Source organism: Syngnathoides biaculeatus, chromosome 17 (assembly GCF_019802595.1).
Source record: "Syngnathoides biaculeatus isolate LvHL_M chromosome 17, ASM1980259v1, whole genome shotgun sequence".
NCBI classification, from domain to species: domain Eukaryota; kingdom Metazoa; phylum Chordata; class Actinopteri; order Syngnathiformes; family Syngnathidae; genus Syngnathoides; species Syngnathoides biaculeatus.
In genome coordinates, this window is record NC_084656.1 from 12,839,489 (window position 1) to 12,859,724 (window position 20,236).

General features: G+C 41.7%; 1 protein-coding gene across 4 annotated transcripts in view; it reads left to right on the forward strand.

Annotated features, from left to right (window-relative positions):
- The window catches only part of fam163ba (family with sequence similarity 163 member B, genome duplicate a), a 27,525-nt gene extending 7,349 nt beyond the window's left edge, over window positions 1–20,176 (forward strand). The window contains exons 1-5 of one of the 4 annotated variants that reach the window (XM_061800802.1): window positions 1,386–1,410; window positions 6,712–6,885; window positions 7,561–7,648; window positions 12,993–13,108; window positions 16,880–20,176. In XM_061800802.1, coding sequence (XP_061656786.1) covers window positions 13,016–13,108; window positions 16,880–17,332 — 546 coding nt within the window. In that variant the 5' untranslated portion in view covers window positions 1,386–1,410; window positions 6,712–6,885; window positions 7,561–7,648; window positions 12,993–13,015 and the 3' untranslated portion in view covers window positions 17,333–20,176. Of the gene's footprint in view, window positions 1–1,385; window positions 1,411–6,711; window positions 6,886–7,560; window positions 7,649–12,649; window positions 12,903–12,992; window positions 13,109–16,879 lie in introns of those variants that run through there. The other 3 variants (XM_061800800.1, XM_061800803.1, XM_061800801.1) reach the window with 3 other exon arrangements.
- Window positions 20,177–20,236: the final 60 nt, after the last annotated feature.

The following is a 20,236-nucleotide window of genomic DNA, read 5'->3' on the forward strand; positions in this document are numbered from 1 at the left end:
ACGCTTTACCAGCTGATCCACCGTGTTACCTGAAATCATAATATTTGTGCAAATTTAGATGAATTATGTAACTACTTGTATTGATTTAAAAGTTAAAATGGTCTTTCGGTAGATGTAGTGTTATTTGGAATCTTTGTATTGATAAGACTGTGCAGTAGTTGAAGGAGGCGTGCCCCTCCAATTTCTAAAATCTCTCTCTCTCTCTTTCTCTCTCTCTCTCTCTCTCTCTCTCTGTACGTTTGGATGTATGTATGTACAGTATGTACATATGGTAGGAATAGAATATTAGTCTTACAGTCATGGAAAAAAATAGTAGTAGGGAATAGTAATGCTGGTACAAGTAAAAGTCCATTTAATTGGACAAATCTGATGATAATTGTGCATAGAATGCATGCATCAATACAGTTATATATACGCACATAGTGGCTAGTTCTCTGATTCAGGTTATTTGTATGAATACAATTATAACAGCACTGCCACGATCCTCGTGAGGATATGTCTTGGAAAATGGACGTGAAATTCCCAAGGATTTCTATCTCAAACAATCCTCCCATTCATTGTGCCTTTTAAGAGGGCCTCCAGTCATGGGAGACAAGGCGGGGCTTGGGTTCCCATGGCGACATCCACCACTGACCCTCCCAATAACCTTGGCCCCCCTGGGAGATCATTCATACAGTACTCTACTCCACACACACACACACACACAAAGACACACACAATGAACTCCCCACCCACCCCCCACCCCCTAAAAGCATGACTGTGTGTTTTAACTGCTGATGTTTCAGCACGAGACCCTCGGCCATTAGAGAGTTAGAAGAGAGATGGAGAGCTGAAGGATGAGCAGGAGGAGGATGGGAGATATCAAAAGAGCTTGATGAAAAAACATGAGGAAAGGTGCAGGGGGAGGGGGAGGGGGGGAGAAGGGTGTATGGAATATGGAAGAAGAGGAGTGGGTTTCATCAGTGGTAGAAAAGCGAAGAAGTAAATGCAATTACATGTCCACTTGAGTGCCCACACAGCGGCCTTAATTACCTTTAAAATGCACCACAGGGTGCATCATTGCAGATCCACCCTGGCCCACGTAAAGACTGGTAAGGATGTGATCATGTTTAGCAGTCACCACCCTGCTCCCCCCCCCCCCCCCCCACACACACACACCCACATTAAGACTCCCAGCCCCACTCAGCTCCATCCTGCCGTGATCTCTGATGGAAAGTCCTCTGGCACCAGCCGCTGGTCAACTGACCTCAGCCAACTGAGTTATTGGGGCCGGGGGACAGGATCATGGGTCAATGTAGAGGAGCCATTGCAATACATTAGCGATACAGTGAACCCCTTTTTTATTGCAGATCGTTTGCATCCCCGCCACACTGGAACCTCGATAAAATGGACCCTGATGTAAGATTTCAGGTAAAACGGACCATTAGGACATGAAAATGTGCCCCAAAATATTTTTTATTCGTCCCTTAAAAGGTCGTTGGCAATGTCTGTTAGTTCAAGAATTGGCCGCTGTTGTTTTCAATGCAAACGGAGAATGGGGCCAACGTATTTCCAGGTTACAGAGGTAAAATATGACCAGACGTAGTTCCCGTGTCTACGTGGTGGCCATGTTGAATGTGGGGTAAATGACGTGGCAGCCATGATGATCATGATATTGTTTATTGTGCGTAGAGCACTGGCAGAAAGTGAGCGGCATGGCTGCGGTATTAACTCTGATGAATACGAAACAATTCTTTGGAGTCTTTCTGAAACATGATACTTTTGATTGAGTATTAAAACGAGCCAAAAATGAATTATGGCTGCTTTCAGTTTTGCACTAATGCATGTCTCTCTTTTCCTCTCTGGACAGAAAAACAAGTAGTTACTGGAATTGTTGTGGTCGGTATTATTTTTCACATGGAAGCAAAAGAGTCCTTTTGAACAGTGTTGCTAACCAAAAAAGCAGAACGAACGCTCAACTTGATTCATATGGATTAAAGTGTCAAGTCCTACTACATGTTGTAAACGATATTCTCTGTGAAGTATTACAGTTGATCTCATGTTGGATGACATCTTTTTGGCAGTAGACTGAGACTCCGATCACTCCGCAATGTTGTTGTCTTCCATTTTCCACCTCATTTTACGCTATTGCTCCATCATGGTCCTTTGTTTTATTTGAAACTCAACTTTCTCTTGACAAAAATTGTAATATTGGAGTAACATTATATTATAGACTTATGATACTTTTTTTCCACCCCTCTGGCCTGTCATGCTGACGCATTGTCATACATCATCTTTAACAAAGAGAAGATTCTGATTCTGACATTACATATAATGATATTTAATTCGCACAGTTTCTTTTAAAAGCAATTCAGTGGTACACTCGGAAAAAATAGCATTTCAGATGTTGTCATGGTGACTCACGACTACCTTCTTGTAGTGGTCAACAATATAATGGTGAGCAAGCCCAGATAGCTGTCATTCACCACCACTTGCATCAGCGTGAACCTTTGCTTCCTTCCACCACTTTCAATTTGGATTCACCACAGCTGTGTTAAGGGGGGCTCGACTTCAGTCAGGAAGTGGGGGAGGTGGTGTTACCGGCTAAGGATCAGTCCAGCTGGGGTCGGCTCAAACTCTCCCGCAACTCTAATGAGGACAGGTGCCGTAGACACTGGATTGATAGAATATTGTAGGGGCAAAATGGATCTTTTTGGTTGTTTAAACTCATAGATTTGATCAAATAGCCAGCTGAATGCATATTTGAATGTCAACGAACCATATCATATTTTCCCTGCTTGAGAAGTTGCAAAATAGGCCCGAACTTTTTCGTGCAAAGCGCCCACTCAAGCAGCAAAAAGGTGACGATAAGATAGTCACCATAGAAACACAAGCACCCTCAAGATTATTTTTCTACCCTCCCCCCCCCACTGTATGTTTGTCAAAGACGCAGTTCTTCAGTAAAATAGCCTCGCTGTTACATACTGGAACAGAAGGGAACAGATGCAGGCACGTAACAATAGACGAAAATTATTTGAATTCAGTTTTACATCATATGTCCACTTTAAAGTGTCTATATTGGTTCATACATCACAAATATCCATTACCACATGAATGATGAGATTTTAAAACTGTGCATTGCTCTGGTTTATGTTTCAAGCATAAACATGACCAGCACAACGTTTTAGCTGTGATCAAAACAATCTGATAACCTTCGATGAATTCCTAAGAGCTGATAAAACGGTGCTCAGGTTAAGTTTGCGGTGAAAAGATGTTCCATTTTCGACTTGCAGCATTCAGAAGTGCAGCCATGAGTTCTACATTGCGCAGAGTGTGTTATATACTTGATTATGAAAGAGATGATGGAAAAAATGAGACACCTGTGCACATATCTGGTCACTGAGTGCCAATCCAAAGTGAAACCGCTGTGTTCCGACACTGAAAAGGATCCAGTGCATCATCCACGCTGTAATTATTCATTTTCATTTTTAGTCACTCATCACCAGGCTTTAAAATTTTGTAGCCTTTTGTTGAAAAAAAAAATGTAACAATGAGCACAGCGTCTCATTGTAACCTGTAATATTGTGCAAAGATCAGCAGATGCATTTTGTTTTTGTTTTTTTTTTAAATTCCATTCAATTGCCAAATTTTGATGAGTCACGTTCTATAGTTGCTACGCCAAGAAAGAGGATGTGGGTGTTTTTGGCATTATCCAAAGATGTACGTAAATGGCGGGTGTCAGGGCCAGCTAATTCTATCACTCTTTCCTCTCATACAAGTGTAAAAACGAGCAACGTGACTTCATTTAACCACAACAACATTTTAACAACACTCTCAACACTCTAGTATTGTTTCTATCTGCCCTGCAATTGGCTGGCAACCAGTTCAGGGTGTAGCCTGCCTCCTGACCCAAGATAGCCGCGTTAGCCTCCAGCACCCCTGCAATCATTGTGAGAATAAACGACTCGGAAAATGAATGGATGGCTCTTCTCAAGGGCCTCCAATATAATATTCACGTATCACTTATCTAGCTACTATTTTTATGTCACTGTCATCTTAGCAGTCTCCAACTACACTGTTCAACTTTTTCCCAAGCTGCAATGTGAGTCGTCAGCATCATGTAAACGGAGCCTCACCCTCTGAGGAAAATACATTACGCTCGTGTAACTATTGCCGCTATGATTTGACTAATGACAGTGCATTTCCTTCTTTTATTTATTTATTTATTTTTTTTAAGCGTGACTAAATTCTCTGGAGAGAACCCTGCGACTTGATAGACTTTGACTCACATGCGGCGTTACACGCACTGTAGTGTTACCCTCTCCATCTGTGCATCAGCGGCATTGTCTTTCGTGGCTCTCTCGGCGTTCAAAGTCATGTCGAAACAGATGCCCGCCGGCGCTCCCCGGGGCGAGGGCACCGTGCATCAGCCGACCAAAGTGGGGGGGCAGAGGTGAAGGAAGAGGCTAAACAGACAGGAAACAAGCTGCTTAATGTTTATGCGGTAGTTACACTTTTCCCTGTAGGAGGTCATAAATGCGCTGGCGCTATGACAACTAACGGCCTCCTCTGTCAGCACAATTTCTCAGGGGCATATTTGACTGACACTCAACTTATGAAGCAGGCCTGTCCTGGAATATATTTTTCATTGGTTTCATGCCTAGAAAGAGTACCACAGAAGCATTATTTGCCTTGAGGATGCTCGTGGAAAAGTACAGAGAAGGTCAGAAGGCGCTACATTGTGTCTTTGTAGACGTAGAAAAAGCCTATGACGGAGTACCAAGAGAGAAACTGTGGTATTGCACGGGCGGAGAAATATGTAGATAAATAAAAGATAGATAAATAATAATGTGGAGAAATAGTACAGGACATGTATGAGGCCAGCAGAACAGCGGTGAGATGTGCCGTAGGTGTGTCAGAAGAATTTAAGGTGGAGGTGGGACTGCATCATGGATCCTCGCTGAGCCCCTTCCTGTTTGCGGCAGTAATAGATAGGCTGAGAGACGGGGTTAGACTGGATTCCCCTTGGACCATGATGTTCGCAGATGATATTGTGATCTCCAATGAAAGCAGGGAACAGGCGGAGGAGCAATTAGAATGATGGAGGCACGCACTGGAAAGGAGAGGAATGAAGATTAGCCGAAGTAAAACAGAATATATGTGCGTGAATGAGAAAGGTAGAGGGGGAAGAGTGAGGCTCCAGGGAGAAGAGCTAGCGAGTGGTGGACGACTTCAAATATTTAGGGTCAACGATCCTGAGCAATGGTGAGTGTGGTAAGGAAGTGAAGAAACAGGTCCAAGTGGGGTGGAACAGTTGGCGGAAAGTGTCTGGTGTTCTATGTGACAAAAGAGTATCTGCCAGGATGAAGGGCAAAGTGTATAAAACAGTGGTGAGGCCGGCCATGATGTACGGTTTAGAGACGGTGGCACTGAAGAAACAACAGGAAGGAGAACTTGAGGTAGCAGAAATGAAGCTGCTGAGGTTCTCGCTTGGTGTGAACAGATTTGATAGGATTAGAAATGAGCTCGTTAGAGTTTGGAAGACAAGGTTAGAGAGAGCAGACTTTGATGGTTTGGACATGTTCAGAGGCGAGAGAGTGAGTATGTTGGTAGAAGGGTGCTGAGGATGGAGCTGGCAGGCAAAAAAGCGAGAGGAAGACCAAAGAGAAGGTTGATGGATGCTGTGAGGGAGGACATGAGGACAGTGGGTGTTAGAGAGGATGATGAACGAGATAGGCTTAGATGGAAAGAGATGACAAGCTGTGGCAACCCCTAACGGGACAAGCCGAAAGGAAAAGAAGATTTACAGTGAAAACTCATTTTAACACATTTTTCACTGAATAGCATGAATCTTTTTTTTAAAAGCAATATTAATATAGTAATTCTCCTATATTTTGGTGGGGTATCCGCAAACTCGCCCAGTTGCATTTATTGCTTAACAATGCCACAAAATGGCACCAGAGCTCCGTCTAATAGGAATGATGTACATTTGTGCCAAGGAAGGATTTCCAACTCATACATCTTAACTCGAGAGATATGTTTTGTATTTTGGAGAGTTGCAAAGTTTAGCCTGGGTTGTTAGTGGAATACGTACAATAGGCTGTATCCAATGTAAACACCAATTTCGGGTGTATTTTCTCAAAATCAAAGCATCTGTTGGCAATTTATCATTAAGTATAGTGATGTGTACAATTTAAACAATAATACGTGTTATATCATTTTGGCGAGGATGTCATTAACTTGCACTTTTTTTCTGCTTCTTCTTTTTCTCTTTTCATACCAGGGCCTCCACAAGTAGAGGGGGATTAGTACTATTGTTCAAATAATATGAACAAAATGTTATTGAAATACATATTATTATTATTTCCTTTAAAGTCCACTGAATGTAATTACACGCAATTATTTTCCAGTGACTGGAAAGTGAAAGGTCATTTATTCCTTCCTGAGAGGCTGCTTGCGTGTGCTGTACATTTCTTTTTTTAATTGCCACTCATATTAAAATAGTTAAGAACATTGTCCATTTATATTCTACAGATAATTTCTGCATTTTGGGGTTGTGAGTAAAAATGGATACACGAATCAATTCTACCTAAATGAGTGGAATACTGATATTTATGTTATTCAATTTCTATATGTATTGTAAATGTGACGAAAATGGTAAAATTTAGTAAGGATGATTAAGAATGATCTAAATCTGACCCATGGTAGAATTTTGTGTTTGTTTGTTTTCAGACATTGTTTTCTGCTTTCAGTTGTCGTTTCAGTGAAGTAAGGCAACCATGATGTCCTATTGAGCACGAGGCTGCAGCGTTTTTCTTCTTCTGTGGTCATTACGCCGCGGGGTGACTGCAGAGGTGCAATGAGACAGTCAGATGTGAAATGTGACACCGGGCCGGGCCGAATCAGGTGATGCTGCAGTTGTGCGGACAGGACATCCATCGCATTGTGTCACGGCTCAAAGCTGCGATTGTCTGGCTGGGCCTGTGGTGAACCCCAAACATCGATCGCACTGCGACCGGGCGGATTATGCAGCTTTTTCTTTCTTTGCGTGATTCACTTCGTGTTTATCACAACTCAGTGGTTCTGTTGTGTGATTGACATGCGATTAATCAGTAGTTTGCCATTCACACAGCCAGGTGGTCAATGAATATCCAAATATTTCCAGTGGCTGATAGGCGCAGCCCCTACGGACTGAGCCCAATTAACTCTGCCGCGCATTCGTTACCACGATGACCGGGAGGCGGAGTCTTAGCCTTGCACTAAGATACATTCTACTTACAGAAGCCGAGTCCAGATTAAAAAAAAAAAAATTAGCACCCATAAAGACAATGAAAGTATTTTCACTTGTCAAGGCAGAAGTTTAAACATGACATTGTTTTTGCTGGATGTGGCATTCTCCTTAAACTACTTCAACGACTTCACCAAGCGATCATATATATGCCAGTTATCAGAAGCTAATACAAATGGATGCATCCTACAAAATTCAATGCAGCTCTGCTTAACCTCTGGCTTTGACACCATAGCAAGGTCGTTACACATGTGAGGAATGTTGGTTCTTCTGCTTTCTTGTATTTCGAACAGTGTAGTACGGCCCTGCTTAAACGAGACTCTGATCTTCGTGCCGAGCTGACCTCGTCATGGGGGGAGAAACTCAACATGACGGTGATTGGTATGTAAAAGAGTCCCAGCTACTGTACAGTTGGCTCACAGATACATTTTCAGAACTCGGTGGAGAACAAAACATTTACTTGGTTGTTTGAATTCTCACTTAATGGGTGAGCAAAAACTCCAGAAACCCATCTCGGTGTATGCAAGCCATTAAAAAGTCACATTTCCGTAATACGTGACCTTTAAACACTCAGTAATTTACTCAATAGCCACTTTGGTCTGCAATTGATTAATCATGGATATTGCATGCATCATAGACCAGTGCTTTATTTGACTGTTTTAAAATTAATAGTGCCTGTGTTGAATGCCTGAAGCTGTTAAATTCTGGTTTCAAAACTGGAAAGTGCCTTGATTAGTAAGACTGAATGCATACTTGGAGGTTGAATCACTAATCAAGGAGAAGAATGTTTCTTTGCAGGAATAGATTGCACTTCTATTCTAGGAAATCAGAACTAAAAAGTATGGGAAGCGCTAGCAGTTTTTCACAAAACTCGCACATCTTTAAAAACTTGCACGTGTGTGTGTGTGTTGACACCCAAAACTTGTAACAGTTCTGGTCTTATTGTTCACCACCACCTCGCAAGTGTTCTGTTCCCCGCTCCGGTTGAGAGCCTGTCAGCGGCCATTATTCCCATCAAGACCTACGCTGTGATCTCTGCCATGTTCCATCAAAGTGTGGCGCTTTATTCCCGTGTTGTTGTCTGAGCGCGTTAGCGACGACCGCCGATTGCCGCTAACCTCGTGTCACAATGGTGGACCAACACCAGCCAAAATGGAGCTATTACACACTGTGGAGTGTGCATGCACGCATGTGGTATGCGTGTGCATGAATAATTAAGACTGCGGTAGCACGCTGATCAGGCTAAGCAGGCCTCAAGAGACACACATTGCTAGTCTACCTTGAGCATGTGTGTTGACAGTTTCAATGTGAATGTGTGTGTTTAGCCTCAGAAATTGTGTCTGTGTGTGCGCGCACTAATTACAGAAGGGATAAAGGTTAAGGACTCGCATCACTGCTCAAGAGAAATTGCGCAGTACCCCTACATAATATACAGTGCTAGGGGATGTGTAGATTAGTCGACGAGTTTACTACTCAACAATGATGGTTAAAGCCTGTGTTTTTAACACAGAACATTTGAAAAAAAGAGCCTGAAAAAATATATATGACTAGCATTTATTAGTACATCTCACGCTACTGTAAAACAGTACAATTCACTCAAACTGTTACGTGTCAAATGCCATCAAAACCAAACTTTTACTCATTACCATGGTGAATAGCAAGATCAGCATTTGTAGCAAGATCATTTGGCTATTACATATAATTCACCCAAATTAAATTGTTTTTTTTTCTTCTAGTCCATCCATGTACATGTTGTAAATGATCATAATCAAATGACTCTGCAGCAGGTTGAACATTTATTCTAAAGTCTTCATACTCGCAAAAACAATAGCATGATGGCTACCACGATTAGCATTTTGCAGTGATCCACTTAATTTCACAATTATTTAAATTGGCACAATACATTTCGTCAGAAATTTTATCTACGTCTTAAATTAATATAATAAAATGGAGCTGGAGCACGTAGAAAATTATTTCTAATCCTGTCACACTGGCACATTCATTAAGTCACGATGAATAGCATGAGTAGCATTTTGTAGTGAGCTCATTTGTTTTTAAACTATGACTCACACTTACTCAAGGTTATGTTGTAAACTGAACATAGCCTGATCCATTGAATGTACGTTCGAAATAGCTGATGAAAATCATTTGAACCAGGTTGAACATTATTTCTAAAGTTGTCTTAATACTACCTGACTCATATAGTGTAATGGCTATCATTATTAGCATTTTTGTAAGATTTTTTTCAATGACTCAAGGATAGGATAGACTAAACTTAGCTCAAAAATGTCATATGTCATAAATAGAATTTCTTATGAAGTTCTTATATTCCTATAGGTTACTCATCTGTGTGATACCTATCATGACTAGCATATTAAAATAAGCTTAGCTCATATTTGCAAACAGAAAGCTAGCATAGGAGGAGTTCTAAAAAGCAACCAGATATCTGTTATTTGGAGTATTTTTCACATTTTTTAAGAAAAATAGGGATCGAAAGAGGAAAAATTTAGATCAGCTTTGGATTACGCATGCGAAAATTTTTAAAAACAGTTGTCAGGCCTAACTCAACAAAACTTGTGTTCCTCCGTGTTCTCAATGTTTTTAGTTGTGTTAGCTAAAATGTGGACAAAAAAATACAATCCTTTTCACTAACGTAAGGGTGAATAAACGTTTCATACCTTCTTAGCAAAAAGTCCGTTCTTTGTTGTTTCCTCATTTTAATCTGGTTGGGCGGCAAATTGGATTAGAATCCAGCTGTATCGCAGGCAGGGGCGAGCTGCCATGTCATGTTAGTGGACCAGATGCACGCGTCGGTTGCCTGAGCCATGTTTTGGAGCTGTTAAGACAGAGATATACATTAAAGGATAGCAAAATCAATGCAAATTGTATATGAAGAGGTAATACCAACCGTGCTGTACAGTCTGTCGATGCCCCTTATCACTGCGCGTAAACAGCGGATCTAAAAAAGTCGACACACCCCTGTTCGAAGGCCAAATTTTGTCATACCAAAATATGAGACCAACATACGTCCTTTTTGAAGAGGGCGCTAAACAAATACAACTGAAAGCACGTGTTTGCATAAGTGTGCACACCCTGTTATAACAGGATGTGGGTGTGAATTAATCATCCATCCATTTTCTTAGCCCCTTATCCTCACAAGGTTCGCGGGGAGTGCTGGAGCCTATCCCAGCTTTCAACGGACAGGAGGTAGGGTACACCCTGAACTGGTGGCCAGCCAATCGCAAGGCACATGGAGACAAACAGTCGCACTCACAATCACACCTTGGGGCAATTTAGAGTGTCCAATTAATGTTGCACGTTTTTGGGATGTGGGAGGAAACCGGACTGCCCGGAAAAACCCACGCAGGTACGGGGAGAACATACAAACTTGACACTGATGGGTCCGGGATTGAACCCTGGATCTCAGAACTATGAGCCCAACGCTTTCCAGCTGCTCCGCCGTGAATTAATCAATCATTCAAAATGTTTAATGAGTCTGTCAGCATGAGTCTCTGAGTATTAGTTTAGTAAAGTATTTTGTAGTAGTCTTTTCCGGAAATCTTTTACTTTTTGGCAGAATCCTGAACCTTTTGTGCTACTATTAATTTGTATTTGTAACTGTTCATAACTCTCTCGACCTGGACTAAGACCCCAAAACATGACGCTTCCACTACCATGTTTCGCAGCAGGTATGGTGTTCTTTTGTTCTTCTGGTGATGAGCGGTGTTGTGTTGCGCCACACATACATTTTAAAATGACTGCGAAAATGTTTCACCTTGAAAAGCCTATTTGGAATAATCATCTTTATTTGCGGCTTATCAGAGGCGCTTTAAATGGTGTGCTGATTCCTATTAAACATACGTTTGTATGTGTTCTCTTAATTGAGAAAGCAGCCACACTGCCTGTTGTGGGAGGGCAAAAATCAGTTGAGTTGTACCAATTATCGACCACAAAGCTAGAAGCAATTCTGAAATGATATTAATGGCATTTTAATTAGATCAGGTGTGTGTAAACTTTCTTTTATATCCAGTGTATGGAGGGGTTACAGTATATAGTGATAGTAGAGGTGTCTTTTATAGCTGCAGTTAAGCTCGCAGTATTGACTCATAGCTTAGCAACAAGCACACAGTACCCCCCCCCCCCACCAACACACACCACCGCATACCCATCCTTGAAAATTGACGTTCTTGCTGAGCAAGTATTGATTCTTAACACTTTATGTGCAAGGACTATGTTCGGAATTTGTTAACAGATCCTGTTTTGTATGTTTTTGCCTTAGCTGATGAAGTCGAGACAACATTTTTGCGTTCAATATTCTTTCCTGTCACTTTTCCATTACGGCTGCAAAGTAGTTCATTTCACGGTGTTCGTACCCTCGTAACGTCAAATTTCAACACCATCGAAAAGTGAAGACCCCTTCTATTGTCTTTCAGTTTGTCATTTATTATATTTATCCTCCAGAAGTTGCAATTTTTCCCAATTCAAAGCATGCAGCGAAATGTCACTTTGGTTTTTTTTTTTTGTTTTCTGCAAATGTGCCACTGAAATGTTGACATTGGATGTTGGATCGCTCTGGTTCAGAAGGTAGAGCAGGTCATCCAGTGACGGGTCACCGGTTCGAATCCCGGCTATGATTCTCCTCGTGTCGAGGTGTCCTTGGGCAAAACATGTAGAATCTACACCGTAATGGTGACTGTGCAAAAATATAATTACTATCCATACATAGTGTATTTCAGACTGGCACCGTGGTGGTGTGTGAACGAGTGGTTAGCACATCTGTATCCCACGTGTCCAGTCCTGGGTTTGAATCCCATCTCTGGTCTTGCTGTGTGGAGTTTGCATCTTGTCACTGTGCTTGGCGGTGGTTTTGTCTGGGTCCAGCTTGCTGCCGCATTCCAAAAATATGCTGATGGTCATTGAAGGCTCCGTGTCCTTTGGCGTGCATGTGAGTGAGTGATGAGGACAAGCACCACAGGACACGTTATGATGGATGGATTGATGGGTGACAGGGAAAAAAATCATTATTTTTTGTAAATACATATAACAGTTTATAGTAGCTTCATTAGATTCACTTGTTTTAGGAGGAAAAACATATGAATAAAAGATCTTCCTGCAGCATTTTTTTAGGATGTCAATTTTTGTTCTTAAGGACAAAATGTTTGGTGTTTTTAAAGTTTAATTGCTGAGTTGATGAAAAAATATATATTCTGGTTAGTCAATTGAAGTCTTCCTTTCATGGCACAATCACTCTGGTTTTGTCTTTTGTTAATGTCCCAATGTTACATTTTGTCCTCCTATCCTGTTTCACTTCCTCGCAACATTTCATTCCCTTCCGTCCTACTTGTCTTCTTTTCATATCCACTCACCATCTCTCATCTTGACCTCTCTCTCACTTTCTCTCTCATCTCTCTCTCTCTCTAGCATTCTGCTGCTCTTTCTGCAGATCATCTTGATTACTTTTAATCAAGCATTCTCAAAGAACCTTATTTTTTCCCGTTTCCCTCCCCAAACACTTTCCAGTCTGAGCTGACACGGCAAACAGAACCTGGCAGCTGATTCTATTACACTTATTTGGAACAGCTGGATCATTCAATAAGTGGTGTGGCGATGACACGCCGGTGTAATCTACTTGATGGTGCCTCTCCGTTGTGAGCCTTCTCTGTTCTCGTTATTGTCGTTCTGCTCGTGACCTCCCATTTTTCTTCTCCTTCTTTGTTCCGGGCAGGCAGTTGATGGAGAGCCATTCGAATGACAGCCGGGACAGTGGTCATCACCGGTGGAATTCTTGCTACGGTCATATTACTTCTTATCATCGCAGTACTGTGCTACTGCAGACTGCAGGTGAGTGCACAGGTATTACGTCAGTCAAGGAGCATTAGTGTTGTTTTCTTTTTAGTTGTATTTAAGAATAATAATAACTTGACTGACAGATCTTGAAGAATTTCACCAAAGTTTGTCCACATTTTTGTTTTAACAACAATGTATGCAATGTGGAATTGTCACTCATAGAATGTGCAAACTACGGCATGAATAATCCTAATTATTACACACAATTCACTGGTATAAAAATGTTCATTTTAGCCAGGAATGGACGGGGAAGAGATAGGGAGGGTGGACGACTTTAAATACTAGGGGTCAACAATTCAGAGCAATGGTGAGTGTGGTAAAGAAGTGAAGAAACGGGTCCAAGCAGGTTGGAACAGCTGGCGGAGGGTCTCTGGTGTGTTATGTGACAGAAGAGTCTCTGAGAGGATGAAGGGCAAAGTTTATAAATCAGTGGTGAGGCCGGCCATGATGTACGGATGAAAATGAGCTCATTGGAGGGACAGCCAAAGTTGGATGTTTTGGAGACAAGGTTCGAGAGAGCAGACAAGAGAGTGAGTATATTGGTAGAAGGGTGCTGAGGATGGAGCTGCCAGGCAAACGAGCTAGAGGAAGACCAATGAAAAGGTTGATGGATGTCGTGAGGGAAGACATGAGGACAGTGGGTGTTAGAGAGGAGGATGCACGAGATAGGCTTGGGTAGAAAAAGATGACACGCTGTGCCAACTCCTAACGGGACAAGCCGAAAGGAAAAGAAGAAGAAGGAGTCAAACACCCTCTAAAGTACAATTGTGATCACCTGGCCCACATCTAAGAAGAATGCTTAAATATATACGTTACCTAAAATACAGATTTTTCGACATCAATCCTTGACCTTGTTTGACACACCTCATACTTTTTGTCGGCTTTACTTTTCAAGATGACTTTGACTTGAGACTTCCAATGTCTTGCTTTCTTCGGGCTTGGTGAGATCAAACTCTTCTACTGAAAGTTCTGGCATTTGGTCTCCACATTGAACTCAAAGGTCTCTCACCCATCCACACTGCCCTAAGGATGGCACAGTTCCTGGCCAAGAAGAACATCGCCATCCTGGAGCAACCTTGTCTCAGCTCCGCCTATCGCAAAATCACGTCGTTAATTTTTTAGAATCCAAAGCAAGACCCCTATTGGATTTTAGTGATACATTGACAGTTGATAAACATCACAGGAATACTTTGCATTAATTATTGATCAATAGTAACTAACTCCAGCCATCGAGGCAAAAATAATAAGACACTACGAGTGTTGATGTCAACATTTTCACAAAGGAAGGATAAACCCAGGTACAGGATGAAATTCAAGGATGCATCTCGAGACGACGATCAGAAAGACATTCACATGATGTTTGGGCCAAGGGAACAGCAGGCAAACATCCTCAAGACTGGCCATCAAATCAAAGACATATTGCATTATAACGACATTACAGCTGGAGCTGGACGTGGTGACCCACTAGAATGGAATATTAGCTTGTACTTGCCAGATTGTTTGAGGGGTGTGCGGACTCAAACTCATATCTGCACTCACCGAAGTGTGTTTGCATAGTTTTCATTTCACGCCAGGCTCGCAAAGAAAGGAACACGCGCTGCAACTTACATCAGCCATTCTGCCTCAGTGGCTCTCCCGTCTGAGCCCGTTGTAAATCATTCATAAGATCATTTTCTTTGCCAAATTTCCCACCCCCCTACCAAAAACACACAGATACTTGTCATTGTAGATAATTCTCATTTCCCAGCGAGTAAGTCATCTCTCTTTAACAGTGTCTGATTTCTTAGCAGGCAAATCTCTGATTGATGCCATATATGGCCCTCGTGGGTGTACTGTGGTGGCTGCAACAAAAAAAAAAAAAGTTTGGAAAAAAAAAAAGCCTTGTCTTTGTATTACAGCAGTAATTACACCAGTATTAATAGTGGTCTCCTAATTGCATCTAAAAATTCCAAAGACTTGCATACGCTCCACCTGAAAGCATTTTGCTAAGCACGGGTGGCATTGTGGCATACTCTCTATTTAAGGCGCATTATGATTCTTTTAATTGGGAGACACATCCAAGTGATCTCTGTATTGTGGCTTGATATTAGCTGACAGGCTGCCTGGGATTAATCTGCAAGCTCAATTTTGTGAGTCACACATAATATCTGCAAATGCTTTGCAGAGGTGAGGTGTGCGAGTGCTGAAAGATGCTTGTGTTGTGATGCATCGCTGAATTTATTGTGAAAGGAACTGTTTACCAACTTTATAGGGCAAGGCGCCATTTTATGACTTTATTGGGAAAGGAACCACACATTTGGGGAGTTTGTAGGGCAAGAAAGCATTTTGAGGAACTTTATCAGGAAATGAATGTCATTTGGTGACGTATAATTGGGCACTAAACCAGATTTTGTGACTTTAGGCCTGAGTCTCCCGTTCGTGCATAAGTCTTCTTTTTATGCACCTGGCTTGCACGCTCCCATGTATGAATTTTGACAACCCCCCCTGCTTACTGGGCAAATATGTACGCAACCGCCCATGACGCAGGACTCACTGAAGTCTCAGGATAGCTTCAACAAATAGCAAATGGGGTTTCCCTGAAACGGGAAAGCCATACAAATCAGTTTGAGAAATATGTTGACGCTTTTGATGAGAAATTAACTTCCATAGTGAATATGGAAGTTATGTATTGCCGCTTGTCTAAGAGGCTACTTTGAAGGAGCACCTGTGTTTGTATTCTCTAGCAAATACTCTAAATACTGTGCTTATGAGCAAACGTGTTTGCAAGCCCAGCAATAGTAAAACGAAGTAGCCAGCTGTTCGTGAGCTGCGCACGAAGACACGCCACTTAAACAGATTTCACGACTGACGATGATGTAAATCACAGATGACAAACTCGAGGCCCCTGGGACAAATCTGGCCCTGCTTATCATTTCATGCGGCCTGTGTAAGCAAATCATGTGCATCATGTTCTTATGGACCAAAATTTAAATTTGTCTTCACTTTTAGTAACAATTTGAAATGCCAAAATTTTAAAATAAAGCTGAAAGATAGATACATGGACCTTTGGACTGTTGTCATCTGTATGAAACCAAGCAGGTGTACGAAACCTGTAACAAAATTTGGGTGGAAAAAATGTCAAAAAAACTCATCATATAAAAATAAGGGCATACAAAAACCGAGGTTGAAGAGATGATTATAGGGAAGTTAGGCAAATGATAGAATTAATTGGACGCCCGAATGGGCGCAATCAGAAAAGCATGGAGCTAGGCGCCTTTTGTGACTAAAGCATACGAAAGACTGTGTGTGTGTGTGTGTGTGTGTGGTGTGTGTGTGTGTGTGTGTTGTGTGTGTGTGTGTGTGTGTGTGTGTGTGTGTGTAAATCCTCATCCGGCTAGGAAACAAATTGTGACTTTATAGGACAAGAACCTTAAATGCTGACTTTAAAGGATAAAGAACCCTTTTTTGGTAATATAAGGTAACAAAGTATATTTTGGGAACTTTGTTGGGCAAAGAACCAAATTTGGTTGGGCTGATTGGAAGCACATTTGGTAGAAAGGCAGGAAGCAATATTTTTGACCTCATACTGTAGAGCAGGGAACCATATTTTGTCTCTTCATATACACATAGGTGCCATTGAAACTATTTTGGCAAATCTTAAATTTACTGTGATGCTTACAGCACTGAGATCCTCGTTTTCTGTTCCCTAATTTCCTTCAGTGTCCATTTGAACACGTGTGCCTTTAATATTTGACGTGCATTTTTGTCCGTCCCTCTCCTCTCCAGTATTACTGCTGTAAAAAGGAGGAGTCCGAGTCGGAGGAGGAGGAGCCGGACTTTGCCGTCACGTCGCGCCTGCCACCGGTCCACTCCAACCACAACATTGTGGCGGCCACAGCCGCCGCCTCCTCCATCCCCAACGGTCCCGCCCTCTTCCCCACCCCGCCCCTGGCCCGGAAACTGACCCGCTCTCAGACGTTCTGCCCGTCGTGCACCCACTACGAGCTGCCCTTCTACCTGCAGCCCCCGGCCCCAGCGCAGGTCCACCACCAAGCGGATGGCCTGAGGAACGGCGGCGAGCGGGTCAGCTACCGCAGCGTGGCCCCGCCCCAGCCGCAGCCGGACATGGAACTGCCCGTGCCCGTCAACATTTCCAACTACCGTAAGCCGCACTTGGCCCGCTCTGTCACCATGAGGGACATGTTCACTCGCAGCTGCAGCATCAGCACTGATGTTTAGCTGAGATTCCAAGCGAGACCAAATAAATGGCTCTGTTCAATGTCATTGTGATCCCTAAAATTCCAATTTGGTAGCTGGTGATGTGCTTTGGACGCCCAACTGGCTCTCAGGACACACTTCGCTACGATCAGGTCGAGGAACTCACTCACACCCGGAACACCGCGCCGAGTTTGTGACTTTTGAAGGTTGAAGTACGTAATTCATGTTGTTATATAACTCCTTGGCTTGATAACGCTTTTGTAAAAGATTACAAAATGTCATTTATATATAGTCCGAGCCCTCTTCTCCGGGATGACATCACGGTCAGGGTTTTTCTCTCTGCCGTAGCTGCTACAAAAAAAAAATATATATATATATGATTAGGAGCAGTGTTTCCCTGCCGTGGAACGATCTGTCTGCTCCTCCATACACAGATTATGGAGATTATAAAACATAATTCAGCGCCAGTAGGACGGGGGGGTGCCTTGTTTTCTGCAGATAGATTTCACTTTGGCAGTGATGTTGCAATGACATAAAGGGCTCGCAGAAGATAGAAATTGTCTATTTATTTTCCCAAAAATCTTTTCAGTGTACTTTGTAGATGGATATCCGCAGCAGTGGTGTGAATATTTCCATTATACGCTCACACGACTGTGAATGTTTAACTATTTAATCCTTCAAAGACGTTCCTTGCAAGAATTAAGTAGGAAATGGTACAAAAAAAAACTGCACCAAAAATGCTGATTCGTTCCAAAGTATATTTATTATATATATGAATTATTTTTGCCATAACAGCTCTCATTTTGCCACCATTTCATAGCAGTTGTTACAAGGTTATAAGACTTTCACATTTTGTAGCTCATTATTAGGCAAGAAACCACATTCAAGGACTCAATAAAGCAAGCAACTGCATTTGGTAACTTTACAGGGCTTTATAGGGCGCTGTTTGGGAACTTGAGGTGAATTAACACTACAAGGAAGCGTACGTATATGATGATGGGAAGGAAACATATTCGTTAACATTACAGGGCAAGGAACGATATTTTTTAATCATATTAGAAAAGGGCCAACATTTGATGGCATTATAATCGACAGGAACCCGACTTGAAGACGAAGAGCTAAAGGAACTTAATTTGGTAACTTTGTATGTGTATGGAACCAGATTTGCGAAGCTTAAAAAGAAAGGACCAGGTTTGGTGATAGCAAAGGGTACGTAAACACATTCAGTGGGGTTTCAGAGCAAAGAACCATATTTAGTAACTTTAAAAAAAAGCAAAGGAGCAATATTTGGTGACTTTACTGGGCAAGGAAGCATTTTTGGTGGCTCTTTAGGGCATCGAACCATATTTGGTAACTCGATTGTACAAGGAGCCATATTTTGTACCCCTTTTGGAAAAATAACCAGGTTTGCTAACTTCATGTGGCGAAGAACCATGCACAAAATCATATTTGGAAACCATATTTGGCAATTTCATCGTGAAATAAACTGTATCTGGTAATACTGTAGTTAATGTTAACTTTACATGGCATGAAATCCCATTTACTAACTTTATATTGCGAGGAACAATATTTGCTTATTTTAAAAGAAAACTATAAGGCAAAGCCACATATTTGCTAACCTTAGAGGCCAACGAACCAACGAACTAACTTTATGGAAATCAGTACACTATGAAAATAGAATATTGCACACTGCTTATTAAAAGCCGAAGTACAGAGCAGTGTTTATCTTCGGTGACTCAACTTGTAAGGTCATTATAAAAATGTTTGGAAAAAAAAATTAAAAGACAATGGACTAAAAGTATATTACACTATTTGGGGGAAAAAACATACAACCAATAAAAAGGATCTTATGCTATTGCTGACCATGTTTAAATGCTTAGAAAATGTTATTTTCCGAGGGTAAAAAATAAAGCAAAAATATTCTTTTTGTATGAAATCCTTCTAAATTCTTATAGGAACGCAGCCATATATATTGTTCTTAATATCTTTTTTGAACAATGCCACCCGTGTGCTAATCGGCAGCAATAATGCCGAATATGTTTCGCTTAAAGGATGACACCACAGTACTGGTTTCCGTCACAAATGGATCGCTGAGGACACGAAACGTTTTAGCACATGGATCTTTCCTGTATGAGAGGCTCGACTCTCCACTCCCCTTTACTGAAGCTTCATGGACTCTCCCAGTCATTCTTCTTTCTTTTGTCTTTGATTTGTTGATCCACGCGCTGAAGATGAATCGAGCTTTGCAGGCACTTCTCTCAATATTTAACAAGCCACTCTCTCTCTCCACTCCTGACACATCAGACTAAGGAGTATTCCTGCTCCACTGACTGCCGCTCGGACTATGAAGCAGCGGCTTTTGAATTTTGATGGTCTTAATGAACGCAATTTGTTACGGCTTGATGACAAAAGGAAGTGAGAGCGGGCGGGCGGGCGTGCAAGACTCCACTGGACACCCTTCCCTTTTCAAGTGGATGCTATTGTAGACTCTCTCTCTCTTTCTTTCTCTTTATCTCACTCTCTCTCTTTCTTCATCTTATTACAGGGCAAGCTCATTTATTTTTCCAAAAGCTCAAACTTGGAAGTGATTGACATGTACTTTCCTGCAAATACACACAAACAATATTATGATTTCCTTGTTAACGAAGCGTCAAGGCGGTTGCACAGTGAACTCGGTGCCATCACGAAGGAGACAGACTCTATCCTTGTTAGTATTATTCGGATTATTACAGATATGTATCCAAATGCAGTGTTGCTTTTACGTCAAAAGTATTTGAATTACTCTGTTTGTTCCATGAACCAGCTGTTTAGTTTTCCTGAAGTACAACAGACACGTTTATGTCCTTGTTTATATTGGATAACTGGCTAACAGACACAATGTTGATAATAAAATAGTGTTTCAAAAAAAATTCTCTGATATCTTTG